General features: G+C 34.2%; 2 protein-coding genes across 5 annotated transcripts in view; both read left to right on the forward strand.

Moving 5' to 3' along the window:
* LOC106755087 overlaps positions 1 to 10643 on the forward strand; it is a 12975-nt gene extending 2332 nt beyond the window's left edge. The window contains exons 3-7 of one of the 4 annotated variants that reach the window (XR_002667053.1): positions 5944 to 6379; positions 6454 to 6580; positions 9445 to 9723; positions 9812 to 9916; positions 10005 to 10643. Coding sequence is in view for 1 of the 4 variants with exons in the window: in XM_022778143.1 (XP_022633864.1) it covers positions 9526 to 9723; positions 9812 to 9916; positions 10005 to 10181 (480 nt within the window). In the remaining 3 variants the exon portion in view is untranslated. Of the gene's footprint in view, positions 1 to 5943; positions 6581 to 9444; positions 9724 to 9811; positions 9922 to 10004 lie in introns of all 4 variants that reach the window. The other 3 variants (XR_002667054.1, XR_002667052.1, XM_022778143.1) reach the window with 3 other exon arrangements.
* Positions 3730 to 4454, forward strand: LOC111241216. Its single transcript, XM_022778144.1, has 3 exons — positions 3730 to 3776; positions 3853 to 4155; positions 4422 to 4454. The coding sequence occupies exons 1-3, from the start codon at positions 3760 to 3762 to the stop codon at positions 4438 to 4440; spliced, it is 339 nt and encodes a 112-aa protein (XP_022633865.1). The 5' UTR covers positions 3730 to 3759; the 3' UTR covers positions 4441 to 4454.
* Positions 10644 to 11884: the final 1241 nt, after the last annotated feature.

Here is an 11884-nt window from a genome sequence, read left to right on the forward strand (position 1 = left end):
ATATATATATATATATATATATATATATATATATATATATATATATATATAAGTATTTGAATTTAGTCTAGTTCGATGGCTGGTTTGGGTCTTGGTGATATATGTTTATATTGAAATGTCATGTTTTCATAGGAAATTCTGTAATTTGAGTAAGACTAACTATTTATATACTAGAATCACATGTTCTGTTATTTATGACAATGTCTTGGTTGTTTTTCTGCTTCTAAGCTATTTTGACTGAAACTGATGCATACACTTCTTATCTTCAGCCCAAACTGTTTTTTTATTCTAAAGTTTCAATCACTTTATACATCGCACACATGATTCCGCATAAAGGACTGATAATTCAACGTTTTTTACCTTATAGTTTTAAATTATCAAACAAATACGTAATATTTTTTATATTTTAAAAACATTACATATTTATTTGTTGATAGTCATAAGAAGATTATTAAAAAATGATTATAAGAAAACACATCATTACTTTTGTAAACAGAAATTCAAAATACAATTAAATGATTGTGCAGTGGTTTTCTTGAAGTGAATAAGAGGTTTCTTGAGGGTGTTAGGAGAGTGTGGAAAGTGGATATCCCTATCCTTTTATGATTTAATTAGGTAGAAGTGGCCATTCATGTTCAATAATGTTATCCCTTCATTCAAAACACAACAATTCTTTTAATAATAAGTGATATAATAAATTAAACAAAATATAAATTTTAGTATAACAAACTTTAGTCCGTAATTTTAATACGCTATTAAAAAAAATTTTAAATTTAATTCAATCTTATAAAATAATTTAATAAAGTAAAATTTAACTTCAATTATAATGTATTGTCTGACACTTACCAAAAGAAACTAGTATCTTTAATCATATTATTCATTAGAAACTCCGCACTATCTAGACCTTTTTTAAGAATTTAATCCATCATGACCATTTAGACTTTTACATTCTCCAATCGTATTCCATAACTTAAAATCTCATCTATATGCCTGTGATTACATCAAAAATCACCTCCATCATTTCCAGGCTTTGGTAACCTTTTTACCAAGGTACCAGGTTGCATTTACTGCACCAACAACCAGAAGACAACATACAACCTGCCTTGCACTTGAAACCATTACTCTATGCCTCAGAATTCTTTCGAAGCAATTACCAGCTTCCTTTCTTACTCTGCTTGCAATATTACTTATGACTCTTCCTGAAATCATAATACCCTATCCATGTTAGTTGTAAATTGCTTTATGTGTAGTTTTTATGCTACTGTTATGTAGCCTAATTAGGTGCATTCCTTAGGCACAACCTCACCAGAATTAATGCTTGATGTCTCACAGGTCACGTACTATGCACATGCACCAAGTAGGTGTTACTTTCACATGCTTTTACCCTTACTTATATTAAGAAACTATTAGGGATTGTTCTAAACTGCATTCCCTTTCACTGAATAAAGAACCTGCGCATCAGAATGAGTGATTCAAGCAGCTGCCACAGATTGCTTTGGAATACTTACTCATTATTTTAAGCCAACTTTTAACAGACCTAGTTTATCATATTCATATACTAGATGTTAGGTTTTTACAATTAGCAATCGATGTGCATTCTACAAGGAATTTCAATTATCGATTGTTCAATGTTGTACTTCCTTATTACTTATCCTTGAAGGAAAAGTTGTAACACATAATTAGTTTAGCCTTGTATTAACTAGTAGCTAATTTGTCGTTAAATGGTATATATACAGAACATGGATCATGCTCCACCAAATCGTTTATGGATGTACGATAGGTGTTATAGAGGAAGAGGTGCTTTGAAGGAGTCATTTGTATTGGGTGTTGAAGAGTTTATAATTAAAGCTTGTCAACAAGAACGTTATCGAAGAGATGGGGGGCTTCGATGTCCATGTATAAAGTGTGATTGTACAAAGATTCTAAACGAAAGAGTTGTCCAGGTTCACCTCTACAGAAATGGTTTCAAGCCTAATTATTTCATTTGGGAGGATCATGGGGAAACCAGGCCAGAAGCTGATTTAGATATTGATGTCACTTCGAGGGGTGTGGACACAGAAGGTGAACCAAATGAACAAGTTATGACGACGGAAGACATGGTGCATGATGCTCTTCTGCAAAGACAACCCTTCCAAGCATCAAATTCTTCTAACATCGAAGAGGCTCCAAATGAAGAAACTCAAAGGTTTTATAACCTTTTGTTGGAGGCAAATACGCCTTTGTGTGAAGGAGCATCAAATTCCACATTATCAATGTGTGTGAGGCTTTTAGCTTGCAAGTCGAATTGGAATATTCCTAACCAATGCTTAGATTTCATTGCAAAAATGGTTCAGGATGCAACACCCATCAAATCTAGTTTGCCAAAAACTTACTATGATGCAAAAAAAATATGGTAAGAATTGTTGCGTGGATGGTTGCATGCTATTCTATGATAATGAATATGGTAAGAATGATGGAGCATTGGTTGAATGCAAATTTTGTGGGAAGCCAAGGTATCAACAACACAAGACAGGAGCAAGTTCAAAAAAACAAGTACCTGTTAAATCCATGTTCTATTTGCCAATAATTCCAAGACTCCAAAGAATGTATGCCTCAAAAGAAACTGCAGCAGAAATGACATGGGACCATCACAACTGGTCGTCAAATGGGGTTTTGCGTCATCCATGCGATGGAGAGGCGTGGAAGCACTTTGATATAGTACATCCTGATTTTACCATTGAGTCACGCAATGTTCGACTTGGTTTATGCTCCGATGGTTTTAATCCATATGTGCAAGCGTCAAATATACCATATTCATGTTGGCCAGTCATTGTGATGCCATACAATCTTCCTCCAAAAATGTGCATGACTAAACCCTACATGTTTTTGACTTGCCTCATTCCGGGGCCATTTAATCCAAAGGTTGGCATTGATGTATACCAAGAGCCCTTGATAGATGACTTGAAAAAGTTGTGGAGTGGTGTCCTAACATACAATATTTCAAGGCGACAAAACTTCATCATGAGGGCGATGCTAATGTGGACAATTAATGATTTTCCTGCTTATGGTATGCTGTCTGGATGGAGCACCCATGGTAAATTGGCTTGTACACATTGCATGGAGCACTCAAAGGCTTTTAGATTATATCATGGGCGAAAAAATTCGTGGTTTGACTCCCATTGGAGGTTTTTACCAAATGACCATGCCTTTAGGAGAAATAAGAATGCTTTCGAAAAGGGGGAAGAGGACATGGAAGACGAAAAGACAATGAAAAGACAATGAAAAGGCCCAAATGGATATAGGTTTGTATTGTAGACGAAAAGACTTGGAGCTCAAAACTCAAACTAATGGAAAGATATACAAGCCAAAAGCTACACTTTTAGTAGATCAATCAAAACAGGTTTGTCATTGGTTGAAAGATCTTAGGATGCCTGACGGATGTCTTCTAACTTGTGAAGGTGTGTTGATGTCAATAGGGGAAAGGTGATTGGGATGAAAAGCCATGACTGCCATGTGTTTATGGAATGCTTACTTCCTATAGTGTTTAGTTCTTTACCGACTCATGTTCTAAATCCAATTACAGAAGTCAGTCATTTCTTCAGAGATTTGTGTTCTACGACATTGAATAAGGATGACCTTCAGAAGATGGAAGAAAACATTCCTTTTATACTTTGCAAGATGGAGAGAATATTCCCCCCCTCATTCTTTGATTCTATGGAACATCTCCCTATACATCTTCCATATGAGGCAAGACTTGGTGGACTGGTCCAATATAGGTGGATGTACCCATTCGAAAGGTGACAATATCTTGTTGTATTGTTCAAATTAGATGCCATATTTCATGATCCTAATATACCACTTTTGAAATTGTAGGTTCATGGGATATGCTAAACGTTCAGTTAAGAATAAAGCTAGGGTTGAAGGATCTATTTGCGCATCATATTTGCACAAAGAAACAACTCATTTTTGTTCCCACTACTTCAAGAAATTTATGTTAACACCACAAACAAATAGAAATGATGTAGACATTGAAATTGAAAGGACAACATTATTAGTGTTTGACCAAGGTGGTCGTCATTCCGGGAGGGAATCAACTCATTGGCCAAGTGACGAAGAATTGAGATCAGCTCATGTTCATGTCTTGATCAATTGCAATGAAGTTCAACCTTATCTTGAGTAAGGCTCTAAATAAATTGCTTTTCTCAAGTTGTTGTTGTTATCTATTAAATTGACATTAACCGAATACTGTCATACGTATTGACAACTCATTCTTACAAACCTATCAACTTTCTGAGTCAAACAGTTCGAACCAAATACATGCAAATTTCCCGTTGTGGTTCAAGGATCAAGTACGAGTTTTGAAATTTTGCGACATACAGTTGTTATTCACGTATGTAGTCATTTAATTATATTGAATGAATTCATATATTTTGTGGCTGTAGGTTCATAATGATCCTTTAAGTGTGAGAAACCAACATCTTAGAGATTTATCACTTGGTCCTTTAATATGTGCAAAGGAATGACATACCTACTTTGTCAATGGATATAAATTTCATACCCATGCATGGAGCCAGGGCAAGAGGACTATAAATAGTGGGGTTCATGTTAAAGGCCTTACAAAAGGGGGTGAAGATGATTTCTATGGCCTCATTAAGCACATATATGAGCTCGAGTACAATACCTCAACGATTGAAAAGAAGATTGTATTATTTTATTGTGATTGGTTTGATCCATCAAGAACAGGGACAAAAGTGGATTCAAAGTATGGCATTGTGGATATTCGAATGGATAAAAGATATGTCTTGTTTGATCCTTTTATAATTGCACATAATGTAGAACAAGTGTATTATGTACCATATCCTGCATCATGCACGGACAAACGGGGTTGGTGTGTTGCAATAAAGACCAAACCTAGGGGTCGTATAGATTCTAATGAGGTAGAAGCCAAGGTTCCATACCAGGTGGAGGAAATGTCACATGTTAATGACATCATTGAAGTTGAAGAAGTTATCCGATTGCAAGATATAGAAGCCGGTCTTGAAGAAGTGGACGCCAACAATATACCATCAGTTGAAGGGTATATGGATGAAGAAACAAATGAATCGGAAGAAGAATGCAGTGAAGAGGGACAAAGTGAAGATGAGGACGAAGATTCTTTTCACACATCTAGTAGTGAATAAAGTTAGGATGTGTTGGTGTACCCATGGGTGATGATAAACCCATACTTTTAGAGTGGACAAAGAAGAATTGATGAAATCATTTATGATGGTTACACTTTGCATGTTATTTTGACACCCTTTGTGTTTGAGTAGTTATTTTGGATGAGGGTAATTCTAGTTGTTAATTTCTAGTTTCATTTTTGTGATATCAGGCATCAGGCAATGTCACACTAGATAAACTTTCATACTATATATAAGTTTGTAGGTAAACTTTTTAGTTTGGTAGTTCCACATCATTTCATAGTATATATGGTATTATGACCTCATTTAGAGTTATTCTGCGTTTGGAACTAGTGTCTCAAGTAGTGATGTTCCAGATTGAAATGTTCACAATTTGAACACATATTGATTCCGTTAATGAGTTGCTTTTACTTTCACATCTAAACTATTTTTTAGTAAGCAGGTTAGTCTAACCCTATCGATATATATGTAGACCAAAAAAAGATTGACCCATTTATCCACTCTAAAAAAAATCATATTTGAAGATCAAAATATCTAAGCTTAATTCAACAATCATGGCCAATGAGTCAACAAATATCTTGTTTTTATACAGTGCAGTCTTCTGCATCATGTATGTGAGAATCCCTTTTTTGCATCTCTCTCAAAAGTTATTGTATTATGTGACACCCTTTTTTGCATCTCTCTCAAAAGTTATTGTATTATGTGACAGTCATATAAAATAACCTCTCACATAACCTCTCAAATAATAATATATTGACCTAACAATTTTGTTTTTTTGTTAAAGAATATGGCAACAGGTGGTTGTGATCCTCCTATTCCACCTTTAGGAAACTTAGATAAGGAGAAGGGGAAGAAGAAACCTTATCAGATCAAGTTGATGTCGCGTTTCAATAATGTAAGTGGTTCAAGTAGTCAGCCATCTACACCTACCTCTACCTCCACTACTAGATTTGTTCCACCACCATTGCAAGTTCCTGGTTTGACACCTACTCTACCATCAATTCCAGCTTCATTGGAAGTTCCTGCCTTCACACCTAGTCCACAACAATCAACTGCTGATCAATGGAGATCACCCTCCCCCCATGTTGGTTCTAACCCAACAACTCCCACAATAATTGCACCAACACCTCCTACAGGGGATGGAGTTAGACATTCAAGTTCAGCGGCGAATTTTGAAGATGTTTCCAACAATCGTCCATTGATACACCTATTGGAGGAGGGTAACAAAAATTTAATTTAATGTAGCTAATTACAAAATGTATTATTCTAATATTTGACTTTTATTTTGGTATAGGTTTTATCCAACAAAAACAGCATCCAAAGCAATATCAGCCACCATCAAAGGACAGTTTGATGAGCCATGGGTGACATGGGGACAAATCCCTCAGACTCGTAGAGATGTTTTCTTTGAGCGTTTTAAGGTACACTTGTATTTAATTGAAGTTTTGATTTGAAGTTTGATTGGAATGATTGATTTTAATTGGTGGAAATGTCCTCAAAGTGGTATAAATTGTTATACTTAGTGCAATTTGGGTGTTTTATATTGCTAAATGTGGTTAACTTGGATTGCTATTTTAGATTGCCATCAGATCATGTTATTTTTTTTTTGCCTCATCACAGAACCTTAATCAAAACAATGATCAGATTTAACTTACCACATATTCCAGTAAAACTTGAAATGTAATTTCAATGGGTGAGACTTTTACATTGAAGATAACCTAAAGGTAAATTCTATTTATTAAAAAGAATCCAAGGACAAAAGAAAAGAAGGGAAGAAGCAGATGAACATCATTGGATTTAACAAAATTTGGCTCAGAATTAGTAAATTACTTTGCTTTTGCACTTATTTAAGCTCCAAGCAAAATTGGTACAAGTTGAAAGTTGGTTAGGACTATATATATATATATATATATATATATATATATATATATATATATATATATATATATATATATATATATATATATATATATATATATATATACTTGAGGGTGACCAAAAGGGATGAAAGTGCCCAACTGGCTTAACTAGGAGCCATTAACACTCTTCTAATGGATAACATCTCCATATTCTTGTCAGCATCCAATATCCAATTTTAGAAAATTTAGCTTTAGAAATTGACCCTTAGGCATTTACAATGTTTTTACATAGACAATTCCAAAAGGGCATTGAAAGGGAAAAAGAACATGATGAAAGACACAACACTGTTGGAATCATATAAATGTGCCAGATTTCAATTGCATTAAATAACTAATTCAAGATGTACCAAGATGATTTGCCTTTATCATAAAGCTACTACAAAATCATGAAATGAAGTGCAAGTGATGGCAAACTTGTATAAATTGACATAACATGGATGACATGTTAGCATCATCATTTATTCATTACATGGATATCTCAAACCATTTTCATCTTCACAAGTGAACAATTACACTCAAAAGTTATCCGATTTAGCAATTGACTATTATAAGTTGTTTTAATTATAAATATTAACACTTAAAATATATGTATTTATATTTTATTTTTAAAATCCAACTTTAACAATATAAAGACACTATTAAAGTTAGCAATATATAGTATTATAGCTATTACAAAGTTTAACAATTAACTACATTAGTTATAAAATAATCATTTTAAAATTTAACTATTATCAAACTTTTTATCATAAATTACATAAATTAGAGGAAATTGCCTGTTGAGAAATCAATTATTCCAGCGTTGATGATTTTTTAGGGTATGTATTTATTTTTGTTATTAGAAAAAAGTTCATTATTTATTAAGTGTACTTTATTGTGAAACATTCTAACTGTTAGAATGTAGATGAATCAATATCCAATATTGCCTCATCTCTTCTCATGTATGTGTGATGTTACAAGCAACTAAATTCTGTAGCTGTTTGAGCTCTTGCAGCTGTTCTTGAGCTCTTTTCCTAATTACAAATAATTACTTTCAGAGAAGAATGGTGTTCATTAAAAATGATAACACAAAAATTCACCATTGAATAACTAGTCTGGCTAAGTAACAGTACATGTCAACATGGATGAAATAAAATATGAATACACAGTGCCCAACATGGTAGATGAACAACACCTACATAGAGGTAAGTAGCACTGTTCCAAGCCCACTTCCAGTAGTTACCAACATTAATACCATAAAAATCTCCAAATGCCACTTTAAGTAAAACAAATGCAATAGGAGGAAACACAACAAATACTAAAGCAATATTAAAAGAGGCCCTTAGTAAGGTTCTCCAACTCCTAGCTTGAATATCAAGCTTCAATGATCTAGCCAATAGACAAATTGGGACAATAAGTAAAGCCCCAATTTCTACAGTAGCGAAGTTAAACAAGAATACGCTCAAGAAGGTTGTTTATTGAGCGTATGGCTCCTTCAATTAACCTGCAATACGTACAAAACATTTTGGTTACGGTGATTAAACAAAGATATACATCTTCCTATTGCGTAACATACCCAACAAAATTTTCTTAACGTTAGAGAACTCAAGAATTTCACCTGTTTAACAATTTATGAAAAATACTTTTTTGGAGTTTCTTCAACTTTCCCTACCTATATTTAACAGTTTGTGAAAATACATCATGTTAAATCTAACGACAGAAACTCAACCAAGCATTCAAATAAAATTCATGCTTCTTTTATATGATGCTAACTGCAGTGTGTAGCTGAAACACTCCTACATATATTTTTGTTGTGCTTCTATTTAGAACTCATTTATCTTTCTCTACATAGACAGTGAGACATATCTAAAGACTGTTTCAGATTTGAGCAGAGTTGATATTGGTGATACAAATAGACATGAATTGTTAAGGTTATTTAGCAGTTTTATGACATGGTTAAGATTGACTCAACTTAAGTGAATTCTCATAGATTAATTAGTCATGGAGTCTACTTATTCACTTTTAATTACTTATTCTTAGCTACTTACTGATTTTGTCCAATTTCAGATGTTTTATTGCAACCAAATCCCTTTATGACTTCTGAAGTGCAATCAATTTAACCATTGCTCCACTTAATTCTTTTTTTGTCTTTTCTTTCTCTGTTTTTTTGTTTCAATGTTAATTTTTATGCTTGTCTTTGTTGAACTCATTCCAGTGTTAACAGATTTTAGGATCACACTATGTCATGTGTATGATTTAAATATTTATGAGTGATGAGTGAATGATTGAATATAATCTTTNGATGNTGTTCTGTTGACTATTGTTTGTTCCAACTCCAATAATGTCACATTCTTTAATGCTATATTATGCTTTCTCTTCCTAAATATCAGAGAAAGGTATCCTGGAGGAATGAGGATAAAGAAAATATAAAAAAGAACTTCCATACCAAAGCATCTCATAAATTATCTGAGATGTTTAAAAAAGCAAGAAGATTGGGGAAAAAACCTGAATCGATGGGAGAGGAGGTTTGGAATGCTCTTTCGGAAAAGTGGAACATGCCACTTTATCGACAAAAGTGCGAAACCGCCAAGAAGAACAGGACATCCGAAAAGGGTGGCTGTTTGCATACTGGTGGATCCATTAGCGTGCATGAGCATGCTATTTGTCTGGTATGATGAAATCAATTTAATTTTACATTTCTACTCATTAATTGAACAAATATTTGTTGTTAACAACTTACATCTTCTTTGCTTGCAGTCACGGGAGCTTGGTCGGACAGTCCATGTCGATGAAATTTTTCAACAAACACATATTCGAGCATCTACAGGAGAATTTGTCGATGAAAGGTCTAGGCGGACACATGTTAGGTTCTACTAATTCTATTATATTATTTATTAGGTTTTAAATTTTTTCTATCTATTTAACAGTGAATCATGTATTCATTTAACAGGAACAATTTCAAGCTAGATTTTCTCAAGTAGTATATGAGACTGCATCTGTTGGTGCTTTAGCATCTGCTCCCCTAGACCCTGTAGATGAGGAAAGATTGAGGAACCAATGTTGGTTTGAGGTTGCTGGTGGAAGGTACAAGGGGCGGGTATATGGCATTGGAAATGTCAGTGGTTGAGATGACTGTGTCGATAGTTACGTACAACAGACACATGCATCTTCTTTTCAGCAACCGATTGTACAGAACATTTCTAACCTTCAAAATATAGTGTCAACCCATGATGAGCAACTTCGACAGATAACTTCTAGATTTGAAGGCTTTATTGGCGCCATATTGCATTACCTTCCGCCTCCTGCAGCCGTAGTTGCACAAGAATTTCTTCAATCCCAAATTTAGCCACAGACAGTTTAGCAACCACAACAACCACAAGAGGATCAACCACAAGAGGATCAACCACAGCAGGATCAACCACAGGATCCAACACCACATGGAGCTCGTTATGAAAAACATTACTAGTTATGTTTCAGAGTAGGGCTTATGATTGAAATTTCATGAACAACTTATTTCAACTTATTGTTTGATGGAAACTTTCTTTTGATGTATTAATGACTAATGTTTGATGTATTAATGACTAATGTTTGTGGATTAAGACTTAAATATATGTGAAATGTATGTATGGATATATATAATGGGCAGGTCTGTTGTGATTTGATGACTGTTTGAATATGTTTTTTGTGTGATTAAACATGGGCAAGTATGTTATTCATGTAACAATAACAAAAAAGTGTATATAAATTATCTACGGAACATCCGTATATAACGTATATATAAATTATATACGGATTATCCGTATATAATTTATATACGGATTATTCGCATATAACTTATATATACTTTATATACGGATTTTCCGTATATAATTATATACGGATTATCCGCATATAATTTATATACGGATTATCCGCATATAACACTAACTACAGCCATTTTATATACGAATTTTTGACCGTATGAAATCCATATATAACCAAAAATTATATACGGAATTTGGGCCTTATATACAGATTTGGGCCATAGATAATGACATTTTTTCTTGTAGTGTCACACACTATGAGGTAGATAGTAGGCTTGCAAACCAATACTATCAACCTCACCCACATAGAAGTCATGATAGAGAGCACACTCCAAGAGAGGTTAGAGTAGACCTCCCCCATTTCCATGGTAAAGAAGATGTTGAGGCATACTTAGATTGGGAGATGAAAGTTGAACAACTCTTTGAGTGTCTGTCATCAAGTAAGTGAGGATAGAAAGGTCACATTGGCCACCTTGAGTTTCCAAGGGAATGCCATGTATTGGTGGACCTCCCTGGTGAGAGAGAGAAGACTCTCTAATTTTCCCCAAGTCACCTGTTGGAATGACTTGAAAAGTGCAATGAGAAGAAGGCACATTCCCTCATACTATCATAGGGAGCTAATGGACAAACTCCAAAGACTCCAACAAAGAGATATGAGCATAGAGAGCTATAGGCAAAAAATGAAGTTCTATATGATGAGGGCAGGGATTAGAGAGGAAGAAGATACCACTATTTCTAGGTTTCTAAGTGGTCTTAATCTTGATATTAATCATAGAGTGGAATTGTTGCCCTTCCAAGACTTAAATGACTCGGTACAAATTTGCATTAAGGTAGAACAACAATTCTTGAGAAAAGGTTTTAAAACTAACCACTCTAGATCCAATATCAAAAGAGACTTCAAGAGGGAGGAAAAACAAGAAAAAAAAGGGGAACCTCCTAGGAAGTTTGAGAAACCCAAAGATGGATCAACATCCTCCCAGCGCACTAGTGATATCAAGTGTTTTAAGTGTCAAGGGAGGGGACATAT

The sequence above is a fragment of the Vigna radiata genome, unplaced genomic scaffold, assembly GCF_000741045.1.
Source record: "Vigna radiata var. radiata cultivar VC1973A unplaced genomic scaffold, Vradiata_ver6 scaffold_263, whole genome shotgun sequence".
Classification (NCBI taxonomy): domain Eukaryota; kingdom Viridiplantae; phylum Streptophyta; class Magnoliopsida; order Fabales; family Fabaceae; genus Vigna; species Vigna radiata.